We start from the raw sequence: 17,781 nt of genomic DNA on the forward strand, positions 1-17,781 counted from the left end.
TAACTTCACTTTTTTTATGCAAGTTCTGCAATGACTTTTAAATAACTGGTCTCAAGATCATTTTTAGTGGATGTATGAAGTCAGTTCCTCTCAAGTTCACAAAGAGTTACCTCAGGTGTAGCTCAGCATAAAAAAATTATTATACTATACTATGCAATTTATACTAGAAAAATTTATGTTATCATTAACAATACTGTATATTTATTGTTTTATAAATAAAAATTGACTGCTTTAAAAAGAAAAAATGTTGTTGAAAATGGCACTTCATATATTTTGTTGTAGTTCAAAGGAATTAACACATTTTTAGTTCTAGTTTAAGTTCAAACACTTTTTAGGCTATTGCATAATCTTATATTATTATGGCATTTAATAATATAATTTTATCATCACATTGTAAACCACAAATCTAAAGAGCACCTGAAATTATCTTGTTCTTTTGTTTTGCAGTCCCTAGATCATCTCTACTGGGCATAATGGACATTTTATGCCCAAATTAGTTCAAATGAGTGATATGTATTTGGAAAAAGCATTTGAAAATTTCTGAGGCCACTATATATATAGCCACTATATAAGCTATAGTCTCATTCAGCACATTCAGAGAAAGCTGTGCCTCCACTTCCACACATAATGGTGCACAGAGATAGTTTTAACAGAGGAAAAACAGGAAGTGCCCTGAGTGACCTATAACAACAGCTGATTTTAAAGCTATTTTTATCTACTTTTAAACCGTGAGATCATAAACCCTCAGATCTCAAAGTGAGATATATGTAAGATGCATTCCTTACATAGAAAGTATTCCAAAAGCATCCAAAGGTAGAACATTTTATAGGCCATAATGAGGTAATCTTAGGTCTTCTTCCATGAGGGACATGTATGGTGACTTCTCTGCAGTTTGCCTCAAGCGTCTGTTTAAGACATGGAGAGGAAGTCACTATTTCAGAGAGTTTACACAGATTGAGCCCACTCTTCAGTCAACACTCACATAAAAATCGAGCAAAGACTTGTTTTTTCTTTTCATTTCAGTGTACACACAGATGCCTATGGCGACATAGACGTGCCACAGTTTGTTACGAACAAGCAAATTCACATGAAGCTCAGCTCATAGTGATAAAATATCACAGATGATTATTATTTTCATATGTATACAAACCCAAAAGATAAATAAATGAAAAAATCATAACAACAGATCTTGATCTTGATTTAGAACAGGATAGTTGTTTACTAATCAGTTAAGATCTCATTACAGCAATCAGGCTGATTTTTTTTAGACATACTGTACTGTCCATGTCAGTGTGACTATTGTTATTCATTCTGCCGTTAAATTAAAGTTAGACTTTGCCTTTCTGCTTCTGTTGCTCTTGGTTTACTGAACTTTTGTCTGGGATTTTACAGCAGAATGCTGGGAGACTCACATAAGAGGTGACTCATAAACCAGGCACACACGTCTGCTAGTCACTGTCTGTTTACTTCTGACAGCTCTTTACAATCGTTAACTGTAAATGTCATAAGCATCTGTGATCTAAGGCCAATGGCACGCAAGAGATTGTGCCATTAATTTCTTTTACTTTGTCAAGACAGCAACAATCATGGCCATGGGCACCTTTGGCGCTAACCTTTAGTTTATGCATTCAGAGGACTACTCAATGGCAACAGGCTTAAGTCAAAGCCACAAGATGACGGATGATCATGCTAACCTGGTTTTGCATCTCTCTCAGCATGTTCAGGGAAACAGCTTCCTAATCGTTATCTTGTCCCCAGCCTCCAACTGAGAGAGTAATTTTGGACATGGAAGGTTAGATGTCCCCCCATATGCTCCTTTATTGAGCTGTCAGTGAGGTCTGACTTACAGATGCACAATGTCTATTTCATTATAGAAAAAAAGCAATTTACATAACCATATTTTTGTTAAACTTTATAATTTCCACATAGTTAAATTTATTATAGCCAATCATACATGAGTCATTGATACTAATTTTCATCTGGATCTAAGAAATTATTTAAAAAGTGACATACATCAATATATTAATATGAATATACATCTTCTATGACTATTAATATGTTTTCAATTTCCTGAATAAAATGTGATTTAAAAAAAGGAAAGTCTTGGTAGTGCCAGATTTAATTTTAAAAGAAAAAGTCTAAAAATAAAAACTTTGACATAAAGACTTATGTTAAAGTTATTAACATTATTTGTATTATTATTTAAATAAATTAAGCAGTGAAGCATTTTGTTTTTAAAGTTATATATCTGAAACATTTCTGTCTGCCAAATCAAAGTCACTGTGGTATAACCAAAATACAGGAAGCCATTTTGTTGTCATGTGACAAGAAAACAACAAACTAGTAAATTATATCCCAGAAAGGACTCCTCTATACCCTAAAACAAACAAACAAAAAAACATCATATATATAAAACAATTAACTTATTTATTTTTTTTTTTTTTTGCAAAATGCTTGAACGTGTATTCAAGTTATACTGTGAATATATTTTAATTACTTTTTAGATGGTGGTTACATCATAATAATAATCAATTTAAAAAGTACATTTCTACTAACTTGCCACATGTACGTTAAACTAGATTTCTCAGCTACATCATTTCAGACATTCTTATTTGTCACTGACCCATATACATTTAATATGTGTTGCAAAGACACTTTAACACTTCATAAGACATATGCAGTATTTCACTTTCCAAATATGTTCCCCTAAGGACCAATAGACTGCATTATTAAACACCGATCTACCGACCAATGCACAGATATTATATTTGAATAAAATACGTCCTGTAATTTTAATAGCATATTTCTAAATCCACAGACTCTCCACATCTAACATTAGTTTTACCTTCGGATTAGATTACGCATCCTATGTCAGAAGATACTTCCTGTGAAGTGTTCAGAGAATCCGAGCTGATGGAGATTAAACTCATTTGTTACGTGCTTTTCCTCTATAGCATGCCAATAAATGCTAATAGCAGGGTCTGTTCTTTTTCAGGTCATAAATGTAAGTAAATTACTTTGCGCCTGAAGTCTTCCCTCTGCCATTTCAGACTGCACACACTCACAGCCAGTAATTAACTACTGTTTTTACTGGCTTTACTCTTGTTTTTGCTCGTTATTCCCTCGAGAACATAGAATACAAAATATCCTGTTTGTGCCTGAAATTTGCTGTCTTTCATAAAAATAGTCTGTTGTCATGACGACTTGGGTTAACAGAACTGAAACATCTTCTTTGCAAGGTTGTTTACAAAGCAAAAACTTTGTGTACGGATTCAGCGAAGCGCTTTTGCAGAAGTGTTTGTAAATGACCGTAAGTACGGGGGTGGAATCACTACATGCGGTTGCGTATCAAGGCACGCGGCAAAAAGCAGTGCAAATACTGATCTTCATACTGCTTTGCTTGAGTACATACAGTAAAAGTACAACAGTGTTTTTTCAGACAGTCGGATACAAGACTGTACCACGGTACCGCAGAGGGACCCGTATCTCACGGCTAAAAACCGTTTATATGCCTTAGATGTATCAGGTCCAACTGGCCTCACAATAGACCCTCACTCACCCCTCATACATTGAGATTCAGTTTCTTTTCCGAGCTCAAGTCTCTCCCGCTAGTGTCAATCACAGCCTTTATTGGTGGAAGCGGACCTGACACCCCGGACCTCATGTGAAACCATGGCCGACAGGAGGCAATAAGCCGGAGAATAGCAGCCATCTCAAAGTAGTCCTCCATTTAGCAAGTGCTTTTTTTGCTCTCTTTGCTCCAGTCCTGCATTAAAGATAGAGAAGAGAAATCAATAGAGGTTCACAGCATTAGATAAAAGTCGCAGACTTGAGAAGCAGCCACGTTAGATGTGGTAAATTAAACCAATCAGAAATTTCCAGAGGCCCTCGGCACATAGAACAGTGCTATCTCACATCTGTCCATCTCACTGGCCTGTCTCTGCTTTGTTTGTTCTTCATGTAGTTTCGGCCTGACACTTCATTTGTTGATCTATCTGTGATGATGTGCTTTATACTCAGAGTCAAACCCTCTTCATCGTGTTTAGAGTAGGGAAAGATGTTTTTTAGCTGTGGGATATGTTCTTTTGTTAAAAAGCTGCATTCGAGGCTAAAAGGAACGGAGAAATTGCATGGACCATGAAAAGATTCTAAACATGATTTTGTTTTAATGGACAGAAAATGATAAATCTCAACAAACACAGACTTGGAGAGAATTCTTCCTTTTTCCAGCGGAAAACAACTCTTGAGTTGCACGCTTGAACTGAAACACTGTTTTTCTGCACCAACTGCGGCGATTATTTTAAGTGAAAAGCGAAAATGTTCATCATATGCATTTTTGTGAAGCTATAATGTGTGATAACCAGGTGAGATGGTGATATAGAGTAGAAAAGTGTTATCTTTGATGATTAGCTCATTTAAATCTGCCTTGTCGCATATTTATGAAAGCAGATGGGGAATGTGAAGAAAAACAGCATGAAAAATAAAACAAAAACACAATTAACAACCGCACAGGCAAAAATTCCCTGTAGGTACAAACATTAAGGGTGTCATATGCAGAATTTTAAATATTTTGTCCTTCCAGGCGCTCTTCTTCGTCTGATCATTTTGTTTCATTTTGAAAAGCCTGTTCCTAATCCTACATGGCATGGATAACAGAAAAGCCGGGATAACAGCAGCCGTTTTAAAGACTTCCCTTGGGGGTGGATTTTGACAATTCCCACCACTTTGTAATTTTATTGATAATGAAGAGGATGGCGAGGAAGGGACTTTTGATTTTTGCCAGAAAAGCTAGTTAAGGACAATCAATAGTACATCATTGGGAGAGTTTTGTGATAAAAGCCCTCGGTTACCCTAGCAATCCATCACTTGGCCATACAGATAGGTCAAACGAAATTATATTGCGCTTATCTCTCTACACCAGAAGAGTAACAGAGACGCCGATCAATAGGCTTATATATTGTTCTACTTGTGTTGTAATGGAAATGATGTATCGCTGATTTAGAGCCCTTTGGCCGCTATACACCAGCGATACTGGTCAGATGTGAATGTTGTCTGATCCCTTGAGAGCAGCTCAATATCATGATAGAGATAGACACATAACTGAAGTTTACTGTGTTAGGTTTATATGGCACCACACTGCAGATCACAAAATAAGTGCCATATCTTATTTTTTGATCCTTATGAAGTCGGTTTTGTGAGAGATGTGAAGTTAGGCAGAAAGTAAACAGAAAAAAAGAGCAGGTTTAACAGGGGTCCATCGTTCTGTGTTATCCTAGTGGTCGCCTAATGCAATAAGCTTGCACAGAACAGAGCTCCTGCATCTCTCCAGGACTTCTGCTGGGGTTTACACGCACATTTGCAGCAGAAAACCAGCGAACGCCCGTTTCAGTTCAGCTCCTACACGAAGACATGCACCTTATGGGACTCTGGATTCCGCAGGAACGCACATAGTTTTGACTTGGATGAACTATGGAGGATGCGTCCTCGGCATGAGCGAAGAGCAGACGGACCGTCCGAGAACAGAACGAACGGTGTTTGCTGCCAAAATACTCCTAAACAGTGTGCGAATCATTCGACTCCGTTCTTGACGTTTCTCGTGTAACTTTAACGATTTCGAGCGCGCGTACTGTGCAGGTTCCTCTCACGAAACCGATTTTTTTTTTTTTTTTTTGCATAATACAAAATTTAAACCGTGAAAACTTTTAAAAACACTTTTTGTGATATACTTGTGGTATGTTAATGTATAGAAAGCCATAAAGTATGGCAGTAACGTTACTTATGTTTTGTCGACGTACCGTCCCATACAGATCCTAACGGAAAGCGTTCTAGCAGCCTACTGTTGCTATGGTGACCTCCTCAGGCGAACGCGACTGTTTGCTGGTGTCTTTTTAGTGTACTAACTTGTAATCTAACTTTTGTGGTTATTGAACCATTTTTTTAAGGAATACCAACCGTTAAAAACCGTCAACATTTTATTTTGACTTCCTCTGGGGGTTTAAGCTTTAATTAGACTAACCGAACCATTCAAATTACAGCCAACTATTTACCGAGGCAACTGCTTTTATTACAGGCAGCTAGATATTCGCCTGTCAGAACAAACTTCTCTTGCGTAGATATAAAAATTAAACAAAACTTATCTGATGGAAAGCTTTGCTTAAACTAGAATCGATACACGTCGAAAGAGCCTGTTTTAAAGGTGCTTGAATGTAACTCATGCTGTCATTTATTTGAAAAGAAGGCGTGTGAGCGTGACAAGACTGGTTTTCCGTACTTACGGTGATGTTTAACAAACTACGGATGGACTTTACGCCATGTGAAGTGCCACCAGAGCTGTAGACGCACTTGTTTGCGTCCAGTTTGTGGTCCTACGTGAACAGAGAGCAAAAGGGGGAAAAGTGAGGAAGTGAAACGGGCTAATTACTCAGTCCATCCCTCATTTCCATATCCAGAGAGAGTGTCTACTGGCGCGCGGCCAATCCCTCATGCCGCGCAACGTAATACATGACCCTCTATCATTATAACGCCGACATGCGCAATCTGCACAACGGTAACAACATCTAATATCTCTTATTCACTGACCCCGGGACTGTACGGGACTGCCTGCGTCCGATGTTTCTGCAGATCGGAGCGCCGACGCGAAGCGCAGAGACATGTCCCGAAGAAAGCAAGCGAAACCTCAGCATCTCAGATCGGACGAAGAAGGAACGCAGTCGGACAAAAGTCCGGATAACGGTATGTGAATTGAAATACGAGTCTTTTATTTGACTCTTTAGATACAAGTTTCTTTTGTCAGAATTTCGCGATGTTTTATGGTTCTTTTCGAGTGGTGATGAAAACACGCTGTAGGATGCATGGCATGGAACGGACACTTTGAACATAGAAAGAATTTCAGAGAAGCCTAAAAAGAACTTGATTTAGTAAGCATATGCAAGTTTATACCACGCTGTGTTCAGTTCAAGTAGACTAGATGGAACTCAAGACAAAGTTTTACACCCTTAAAAAATAAAGGTTCTTCGATGGCTCTTACGTTCAACAGAGAGCCATTTTAACTGTAAGTTATATGGTTCTTTGGAGATGAAAAAGTTATTAATGTTAGGTTTCTATGTTCTTTAAAGCGCCGGTATTTAGATGTTCTCTAAAGAATCAAATAAAAAGTTACATGGAGATTTCCTTATGAGATGATTGTAAAATTCTATTCGAACATTTATTTTTAAGAGTGCATCATAAAATGCGTGAAGTGCGTTTATATTCCTAGTAGGCTACATGAAACATATTATGAACACCTTTTTTTCTAAATAATGAAGCCGTAATTTCTAGTGTCTTTTCAGTATGGTATTCTAGCTCTTTGCTAAAAATTTCTGTTACATTCATTAAAGTAATTTAGCTTTTAAGGGCATACAATGTTCTCAGCGATTTAATTTGCTTAATAAGGAACTGTACACGTAGGCCTATAGGCAATATTTATTTAGTTTTGTGTTTCATATAAGCTAGACTGTTTTTTATTTTTTTTTTTATTTTATTGATTTAGCTAACATGATTTAAAATGAATTAATTAGGCTATAATCAGTAACGGTAGATTAGGGCTCTGCATCTATTCGTGCTTTTCATAAAGCACCAAAATAAAGCACTGCAAAACCTACAAAAGTGTCCCATTGCAAGACCCAAACAAAACCTTTAACATTCGTCTGTTTGCGTGAGAATAATTCCTTTTGTCATGGTAATGAAGTTACTTACGAGCCCACATTAAAAATCCTCACACTTGGTTTGGTGTCGAAGTTGTGTCTTCATTTAAATCGCGTTAAAGTATTTACTGCAACACAAAGATCGACCTAAAAGAAGAGAATCAGAGTATGGTTTGAAAACAGACAGTGAAAGACGTTTATTGTTCTTCAGATTATTTTTAATCAGATGAATTCATTATAATCAGGCCTGATCTGTTAGAAGAGTAATTAAGGAATTCAAATGAAAATCTGCTGCAACAATATTGAAGTAGAAATAATTCATCATTTTTAAATCTTGAACGTTTACATAAAGTATAAACTGTGGTTTAGCTTTTTTTTTTTAACATTTACTCAAATAAAATTGCTTTAGTCAACAGTTTTTTTTAAACCTCTGAACAAATTAATTTTTTTTTTTTTAGAAAATAAAACATCTGCTCAAGTATTCTGAAATGTACTAAAATTAATGTCCAAAAGGTGCAGAAATTTAAGATAAAGCTCAAACACACTGTGTATTTCAATACATTTAAGAAAATATTACTAACAAACTAAAGTAACTTAGGGACCTAATATCATCTGTAATTTTAATCTGTTAAAAGATTAATTGGCATATTTTTTTCTAACTGAATTAATGATAAATTATGCTTCTATTTTAAATGAATTAAAAAATAAAAAATAAAATAATAATCATTTGACTTCACAGTTTTATCCATGTATGCAATATGTACTTAGCTGTTTGTTCTCTCTCATTTTGTCGACGTCAACACAATCATTTTGACTTTTGTGTTTGCCCTTGTACATCTTTCATTTTGCCTTCAAATGCCATTCATCAGGCCTCTACAGTAACAATTGTCTAATAGCATTTTAGCTTTCTTCTTTTGGGGCCTGAGAAATTTATTCTAAGACTCTTACGTTGTAACCTTTGTCTGTCTCATGTCGAAATGATCCAGCTAGTTACAAAAACCACGGTTACCAGCTGAGCACCCTAAGAATCTCTCAAGTTTTTTAATCTTTGTAGTGGCTCATGCTGCAGGGCCCCACAGAATGTCTTTTTTGATTTAAGAATTTGTTATATCTGTCTCATGAACACAGTTTTGTCCGTCTTTTCACTGGGGACGCCAAAGGAATTTTTGTAATTATATTTAGGCTATTTAGTAAATGCTTATATCTATATGAACTAATCTGTGAACATTTTAAGATTTGCAACACGGCCTTAAGTTAATTGGTCACCTCACTAGATCAGTTTCAGTTAGCTCTCACCTTTCGGTGTTAAGGGTTTTCAGACCACCCACACAGTTACTGGAATTAGACGAGCAAATGACCCACATTGTAACTACTCTGAGGAAGGCTCACAAAAACTGAGAAGAAACACAACAACACCTGACCACAAAATTATTTCAGATAGTCTGTTATCCTATTTCTTTTTCTCACTGTCACTTTTTCTGAAATTTTTATCCAACAATATTCTTATTCATAAACATATTCAGTGTGGCTACATCAAGGCGATAAAAGGTGTGATGAAACAAACAATGAATACATCTTCCACAGCATTTTATATTACGATAAAATATGATAAAAAGATTATTTAAAAAAAGGAAAGAGAAGAAAAGAAACGGAAAAAGAAAAGGAAAAAGAAAATACACACACACACACACACACACACACACACACACACACACACACACACACACACACACACACACACACACACACAAATACAAACAGACAGAAAATATAAGGAATTAATGGCTTACTTTTTTTCTGTTTGGACTCATAAACTTTGCCATCTCACTAAGCTGATTATGTGTAAATCTATTTATATTTTCCTCTGAAAAATTCTGACATGTGCATAAATTACCCAAACCCAACCCCTTATGCGCTCATCAGTGAGCCAACAACCTATAACAGTTTAAATAGATGTAACTTAGGTCTTTTATATATAATCTAAATGCAAATATTACAACAAAAAATCTTATTAAATGCTGCTTATTTATTTTATGACAAATAATATTTTTTTGGCTTCCATGATCATTACAATCTGATTTGAAATTAAAATTTTTTGAAGCTGTGTATTCTTGTTCAATAATGATATGCTGTAAATGTCATAATGTTCTTGTCATTATATAACTTACTGATTCGATGAGAAAATGCACTGAACAGATTTATTTAAAGATAAATACACTGTAAAGGCTTTGATTTCTAGTGAAAACACACAGATTGTTTCTTCTTTTCTTATGATCAAATATGATATGATTTAAAACAATTTGAAGTTAACTGTGCTTTTTACACATTTAAAGATGAAACCATTTTGTCAAGATTGTACACATTTTTTGCAGTGAGAGATAACTGTTTCACTCAACAATGTCAAGTGAAGAGGAATTAGTTCTTCAAATTCATCAGGAAATAAGAGTGTTTGATAGCAATGGAGAGTTCAGATTAGTCAATCAAAGACTCAATTTGCCCTCAACTGACAGTGCAGCTGTGAATTGTATAAAAACATTGGAAATCAATATCCCCTATAGAATTTCATTAAGCTCCCGTATATTCAATAGATAGGTCGCATAATTTGATGGATTGTGCAAAGAAAATTATCGTCTGAGTCTTTGGAGCATGAGCACAAAGAGGCTGACTTTCAGTAATTGGTAAAGTGGTACAATTGATTTAGTTTATCTATATTGTTCACTCCTCCAAGAATAGCTGTGAAAAATCTATCATCTCAAAAATTTCTATTCACACGCTTTCTCTGTGTGTCTTTATCTCCCAGCGCTTCTTTTGAGGGAAGGCGATGAGGAGGACAGCAGCACAGAGAGCCGCAGCGGAGGCGAAGAGACACACGTGTGCGAGAGGTGCTGTGCTGAATTCTTCAAGTGGTCCGAAATGCTGGAGCACCAGCAGAAGTGCACGGAAGACCCCCCTGTGCTGATAGTAAAGGAGAATGAAGAGAAGGCCATTTCCCGAGGATCGCCGACAGAGTCCCTCTTGAGTGCCCACAGTGACTCAGCAGAAATGGAGGTCAGTGAGCTCAACTCTGAGCTGGCTGAGAAAGTCGACGAGATGCCTGAGGAAATGCACATCATCGACCTGAATGAACACATGGATATAAGTTTGCCCGAGCATAAAACATCAAACCTCAGCCCTCTACCACTTGACAATGAAAACACCACCTCTTCCCCTGCACCACCTATAAGCAATCACTATGACATGCCCAGCACCAATGTGACCCTGGAGATTCTTCACAGCACCCGAGTGGCCGTTGCTCAGTTTTCCCAGAGCATTCACTGTGCGGGGTCTGCAGGCAAGCTAAACTCAGCTGTGATACCCATGATTCTGGAGCAGTTGATGGCACTGCAGCAGCAGCAGGTTCAGCAATTACAGCTCATTGAGCAGATCCGCAGCCAGGTTGCTGTAATGAATAGGCAGCCTACGCAAGCCGCCCTTAATCCTGCCTCAAAAAGCCTGCCCTCTGACTCTAACACTTACAATTTCCAGGGCATCGCTCCACCCCCTGTACTTCCATTATCTGGGGTCATGCCCTCTTCAGTGAATGGGCAGGCTTCTGTATCCCAGGCATCTATGCTTGCGAGGCCACCATTGCTGTCTTCCCAGCCAAGCAGTGGACAAATCAGCTCTAGAGCACTGGAGAGTGTCACTGCTTCCGTAACAAGTTCCAGCCCTCATCTCTTCAGCTACAGCGGGGCTTCCCCGCTCTTGCCCACCTGTAGCGGATCACACTCTAGCGTTAGTAACACCCAGTCCATAAGCACTCCCAGCCCACTATCAGCTGGCCAGAGTAGCCTCCTTAGCCCTTCTGCCAGCCTACCATTACTACCTCAAAGCCCTCCCAACGGAGTCATATTTCCCAATCCGCTGGCCAGTATTGCAGCCACTGCCAGTGCATTAGACCCACTTGCTGCTATGATGAAGTACCGTAAGGGCAAACTGCCCAGTGTCTCAATGTTTGACAGTAAGCCCAGTTCCGAAGACCCATTCTTTAAGCACAAGTGTAGGTTCTGCGCTAAAGTGTTCGGCAGTGATAGTGCCTTGCAGATCCATTTGCGCTCGCACACAGGCGAAAGGCCCTTCAAATGCAACATTTGTGGCAACCGTTTCTCGACAAAGGGAAACCTCAAAGTCCACTTCCAAAGGCACAAGGAGAAGTACCCTCATGTTCAGATGAACCCGTACCCAGTCCCAGAATATCTTGACAATATCCCTACCAGTTCTGGGATCCCCTATGGGATGTCTTTTCCTCCGGAGAAGGCAGGACCTACTTGGTTAGACAGCAAGCCTGTTCTTCCGACAGTGCCGTCCTCAGTGGGTCTGCAGTTGCCACCCACAGTACCAGTTATTGAAAGCTTAAGTGATTCATTTACAAGCACACCCTCTGAAAGATCTCCACACAGGCCGTCGCCAGCCAGAGGTGAACATGCACCGTCGTCGCCCAATCCCACCGGCACTGAGACAGATATGTCCACCATTGCGGCATCCCCTAAATCAAACAGAGAAGTAGAAATCACACATAGCTTCAACACAGAAGAAGTTCACCTGCCATCAAACAGTGTGACTAGAAACGCTAACAACCCCAACATCCTGCTTCCGCAGTCCACGCCTACAGAAAAACCTGTTGAGGTAAATGTAACTGAGTCCACTGATGCTCCTTCAGCTGATAATAAGTCGTCCTCTCCTCCACTCATCACGGATCAGTTCAAGGCCAAGTTCCCATTTGGTGGTTTCCAAGACTCTATGCAAACATCTGAGACATCGAAGCTCCAACAGCTTGTGGAAAACATCGACAAGAAGATGATGGAACCCAATCAGTGTGTAATCTGCCACCGCGTACTAAGCTGTCAGAGCGCGCTGAAGATGCACTACCGCATCCATACAGGGGAGAGGCCATTTAAATGCAAGGTTTGTGGACGAGCGTTCACCACAAAGGGTAACTTAAAGACACACTTTGGTGTCCACCGTGCAAAGCCTCCTCTTCGGATTCAACATTCATGCCCGATCTGTCAGAAAAAGTTCACGAATGCAGTTGTGTTACAGCAGCATATACGCATGCACATGGGTGGGCAGATTCCAAACACTCCTCTTGCAGAAACCATCTACGAGAAAGATACAGATATGGAGAGTTTTGACAGCATGAGCACTTATGATGATGACTGTCTTGATGATATTTCATTTGAAGAAGAAGGGGATGTTGTAGAGAACAATGAAAACACCCTGAGCTCGTTTTCAGACAGTCCACCACATATCTCCTCACTTCCAACCAGTGTATCAGAAACTCAAAGCGTAGTGGAAGACTCATCCGTCAATCTCAGCCAATCAAATGGAAAAATGATGGTCAGGTGCGGACCTATGGATAACGATCTTCATGCTCTGGGCTCTAACACCACTGGTGAGATGGAGAACCACAGCATAAAAACTAGTTTAATGCCACATTCGTCTAGTTCTGTTCACATTTCACCCTATCCCAACAGTCAACCTGAGGGCCAACATGAGCACTTAGTCTCTCTGAACCTCTCCTTTAAAGTCCCAGAGGCAACATCTATAGTAAAATATGAAACAACAGATTGTCCAGCAGCAAATACAGTCAACGAGGTGACTATTAATCAAACAGGAATCCAGCCTATCAACTCTACAGTCAAGAAAGAAAACTCTTTCAACATGCAGTGTTTCAATAAGGAACATGGTAAGCTAAAACTGCTATATGATACCAGTAAAACACTGTACACTAAAAAATTGCTCAGTGAACCTAATTAAATTGAGAAAAGATTTTTCACACAGTTATTTTAGGTTTTTAGAAGACTAGAACATGTCCATTAAAACAAGTAATGTTTATTTTATTTTATTTTTTTTTTCGAACAAACCTACATTTATGTCATTGTGTTAGATAGTAGCATACGAAATATAACATAATTTATTATTATTATATGAAATGTATGGGATGAACGAGTAAGATGAACCTAGTCTCAGTACTGGCGTTAGCAGTTATTCTTTCTGAGCGAAGCAACACACACACACTGTAGTCATCATGTAGCTCAGAGCCTAAACACAAGCTCCACTCTTTACAACAACAGCAACCACACAAAAATTTACAAAATAACAGAAACTCTTCTAAATCTATAACATAACTGAACATTAAACATCAGTAGTATTTCCTTTTACCCAGAAACACATAAAATAACATTAATTTTTAAAATGTACTCTGGTAATGCAGTCAAATGCTAAGCATGCAGGAAATTAAAATTCCACTCTCCAGTTATGTCAACAAAAATGATTCATGTAATCTCAACACAAAATCCAGTTTACAAATGTAAGTGATTTGAAAATAATGAAAGTACGTTGTGGTAAAATGTTCAAAACATTTTTTCTTAGTAAACTAAATAAGCAGCAAAAATCTGTTGCATTTTTTGTATAATTTGAATCACTTTAAAAGTGAAGTGTGTCATGTTGTTTTTTTTTTAATCTCCTATCCTTGCTAAATATGCAGAGACAACTGTAAGTAAGCCATATTCAGTTTACCTGAAATGTGTAAACATTGTGGTGCTACACAATGCCTGACACCACAACATAGTTCAACTAATGGTGTGAGTTTGGAGCTGGACTAGTCTGTTTATTCATGTACTGGAGGTTTCTAAAAGAAATGATTAATTATTATTAAAATTTGAACTAAAACCTGCAATTCTGTTTGGCATTATGTGGCCAGAAATGACACACTTCATTTTTAACACTTAATAGACAGCATTATGGTATTTATGTGTTTTATTACACTGCTGATTTTATACTAATTCTTTATTTTTATTTGCAGAAAATGCTCAAAGGTCTAAAGAACAGGATACTAAAAATTTGCCGACTGCAGTGAAACTGGAGATGAATGCTTGCAATAGACCATACATGCTAAAAGAGGGGCCTTTCCCTGCATTTGGCCTGCAGTCTCCCACCTCGCGCTCTGAGGTGATGATACCGGCCGTCACCTCAATCACTGGACCACCCCCTCCCAGACGGACCCCTAAGCAACACAACTGCAGTGCATGTGGGAAGAACTTCTCTTCTGCCAGTGCCTTGCAGATCCACGAGCGCACACACACTGGCGAAAAACCCTTTGGCTGCTCTGTCTGCGGTCGAGCGTTCACAACCAAGGGTAATCTCAAGGTATGTGTGATCATTATTGTGTTTTATTTAACAAGTGAGTAACTTAAATTATATATGAGCTTTAAAATTGTTTACATTTTTTAATTAAACATATTATTTGCTTTTATTCTTATCATTTTCATAAAATGCTTACCATTGTTGAATTGTATTATGTTCCCAGCATGTAAAAAGCTATTTTGCATGTGTGGACCAGGTCCTTGGTCAAAGTCCACTCACATTACCCCCCTCTCCCTTTACTGTCAATTCTTCACCATCCTGTCAATCATAAAAAAAGAATGAATAAATAAATATATAAATTAATTAATAAAATACACATGGTGGTTGTCGCAACGAGTCATTTTTGTAATTTACAGCTCATAGCTACAGACACACAAATGCAGCAAATTTCATAAAAAATATTTGTTATTGATTTCTTTTTCATTTCTGTTTGTCTACAGGTGCACATGGGCACCCATATGTGGAATAACACTCCTGCCCGTAGAGGTAGACGTCTGTCTGTGGAAAACCCAATTGCCCTTCTGGGCGGTGACGCCCTGAAATTCAGCGAAGCGTTTCAGAAGGATTTAGCAGCACGGGCCATGAATGTGGACCAAAACTTCTGGAGCCGATATGCAGCAGCTATAACTAATGGCTTAGCAATGAGGAACAATGAAATATCCGTCATTCAGAGTGGAGGAGTCCCCCAGCTTCCTGCCATTACTGTGGCCACGGACAAGGCTAGCACTGGAAACAGCCCACCAATCACAGCCATGGAAAAAACAGGCTTAGAGAGGGGTGCTGGACAACACTTCTCCATGATGATTGATGACAAAAAAGATATTGGAATCAATTAAAGTAAAGGTGACATATTCTTTCTCCTTGCATAAGGAACATTGAAAATTTAAACATGTCTTGATTTTTTTAAAATCAGAATAAACTCTTTAGAATGTGCTTGATTCATGTGGGAAATGATTCAGTTTATCTTATGCTATAATGGCACTTGTTTTTTAATTTTATTGTTTAAACTGAGGCCACGGTTAGTTTTTCAATTATGTCCACTGACTGAAACCTTACACTTGATCCAAGGGCATTGCTTTGAGATGAAATTATTATTTTATGTTGTAAATATGTATTTTATTTTATTTGTTTTTACCCTCTGATTTTGCTGATAAACAATACCCTATTCATGAGAAAGGGAACATGTTTGCATATATAATAGAAACTTTTCATTCCCAAACTGTGGTCTTAATATAGCTACAGCTGAAAGTATGTAACTTAAATCCCAGAGACAAGATAAAGAGACAATTCAGAGGCTTTGAAAAGTGATGTATTATTCTTTGACATCCCACTGCTTTGCTGCTATGCATTGGATGCAAACCGTTTATTTTCATGCAAATCAAGTACACCACCATGAAAGCTAGTGTCATTTTAGCTGCTATCAGCAATGAAACGTTTCATCTTATACCAGCCTATGCTATGTTATTATTAATGCTAATTATATGTTTTATGCTATTCTCTGCCTTATTTACTTTTACATGCAAAATTAATTAGTGGGCCAACATGAGAGCATGAAGTATAATATGACTGCTAATAAAGATCTTGCATTAAAAATACCTTTACACTTCAGTTTAAGGTATAGTTATCAATGAAGCCCTTGTGATGCACCTGAATGTGTTGCAGGACAATTCTATTTCACAATTTAAAAGTGTGTTTTCCTATCAAGAACAAAATAAATAAATGTTTCCAGAAACATTCATGTACAAGGGAAAAGAAAAAAGTGAAAACAATATACTTGTCTGTAATGGTAGCTTATGTCTTATTTACTAAGCGTGTCATGTCAGGTCATTTTAGTGTTTTTTATTTTATTTTATTTTGTAGTGCTATTTTCCTTATATAATATATTGTTTAGTGTTGGGGGAAATAAAAACAAAAATATGAACAAGCAGTTTTTTCATAAGATAGGTAATGGTGAAACAAGGGATTCAATGTGTCCTCTGCATGAAAAGGAGACACTATTTTTGTACTCAGATACATTATAACAAATAAAAAGTACACCAGGTTTGCTTTTCTGTCTGCACATCAGTATTTTTACATGGAACAACTGAGGTGGTGTCTCACACACACTGACTGAACTGGATTTATTTCTAAGACGCAATATTGCTACCACCCTCAATAAATAAATCTCAAACGAATTTTTTTTTGTTTGTCACCTTACTTGTATGTGTGTGCTTCATCCTTTATCTATTTTTGTCTCTCGGTGTTTGTCTGTATTGTGACAAACTTGAGAGAGACATTTTTATTTAAAACAATAATTATGTAATTATATTACTGTTATTTAAATGAAAACAATTGGGAACACAAGCCTTCAAAGAACGGCAAGACAACACTGGTAAGATGCCTAATGTGAAATAAACCATCAACGGAAGCCCATAAATTCAACCAAGTAAGATATTAAAGCACCATAAACTAAAATACCTTTAGAATCACATTTCCAGATTACAGCAGATATCCCCCTCACTCTAGTCCGGACGTGACGACATTCATACGTAACCGAGCAAAGATGGCAGACAGCATCCCTTTGAATCCTGTACGGAAGAATTCGAGAAAAACTGCGTATTATAATGCTGGCAGACCTGCCAGGTATGTAGACGGATGCATATTCATCTCAAACACCTCTTTTAAACACGAGACAGTCATTTGAGTTTTTACAAAAACGTATGTGTAGATATTGGGTTTGTTTATGCGGCGGTTCCGGGGTTGAGTGCTAACGGGCTAACGCTAGCGGCAGTGTAAATTCAGCAGCGCGAGCTGTCAGTGTCAGATTACAGTTGATAGGACATGAGAGGATACAAGACTCCTCGAGAGATGTGATATAATCATGTGAGATGTTTGTCACTTCGGTTCCTACTCAGGAGACATCTTAGGTACATTC

The 17,781-nt window shown here is 37.8% G+C and overlaps 2 protein-coding genes and 1 long non-coding RNA gene across 5 annotated transcripts in view; 2 read left to right on the forward strand and 1 right to left on the reverse strand.

Moving 5' to 3' along the window:
- Positions 1-785: 785 nt before the first annotated feature.
- Positions 786-17,445, reverse strand: LOC122140789. Its single transcript, XR_006157365.1, has 5 exons — positions 17,325-17,445; positions 15,004-15,125; positions 7,735-7,829; positions 3,560-3,766; positions 786-905 (listed from the first exon to the last, which is right to left on the reverse strand). It is a non-coding gene; the product is annotated as an uncharacterized LOC122140789 (long non-coding RNA).
- Positions 5,103-17,041, forward strand: LOC109064059 (sal-like protein 3). Its single transcript, XM_042745757.1, has 4 exons — positions 5,103-6,732; positions 10,483-13,407; positions 14,527-14,870; positions 15,308-17,041. The coding sequence occupies exons 1-4, from the start codon at positions 6,651-6,653 to the stop codon at positions 15,701-15,703; spliced, it is 3,747 nt and encodes a 1,248-aa protein (XP_042601691.1). The 5' UTR covers positions 5,103-6,650; the 3' UTR covers positions 15,704-17,041.
- Positions 17,337-17,781, forward strand: part of LOC109064060 (ATPase phospholipid transporting 9B) — a 39,147-nt gene continuing 38,702 nt past the window's right edge. For all 3 annotated transcript variants that reach the window (XM_042745758.1, XM_042745759.1, XM_042745760.1), the window contains exon 1: positions 17,337-17,489. In XM_042745758.1, the coding sequence (XP_042601692.1) occupies positions 17,410-17,489 (80 nt within the window). In that variant the 5' untranslated portion in view covers positions 17,337-17,409. The remainder of the gene's footprint in view (positions 17,490-17,781) is intronic.

The sequence above is a fragment of the Cyprinus carpio genome, chromosome B19 (assembly GCF_018340385.1).
Source record: "Cyprinus carpio isolate SPL01 chromosome B19, ASM1834038v1, whole genome shotgun sequence".
In the NCBI taxonomy this organism is placed as follows: domain Eukaryota; kingdom Metazoa; phylum Chordata; class Actinopteri; order Cypriniformes; family Cyprinidae; genus Cyprinus; species Cyprinus carpio.

What these genes read in the sequence shown, in the direction of transcription:
- LOC109064059 (XM_042745757.1), top strand. Translation starts at nt 6,651, where the DNA reads ATGTCCCGAAGAAAGCAAGCGAAACCTCAGCATCTCAGATCGGACGAA. An exon ending in GGACAAAAGTCCGGATAACG is followed by an intron (nt 6,733 to 10,482) that starts GTATGTGAATTG and finishes TTTATCTCCCAG; the next exon opens with CGCTTCTTTTGAGGGAAGGC. An exon ending in GTGTTTCAATAAGGAACATG is followed by an intron (nt 13,408 to 14,526) that starts GTAAGCTAAAAC and finishes TTTTATTTGCAG; the next exon opens with AAAATGCTCAAAGGTCTAAA.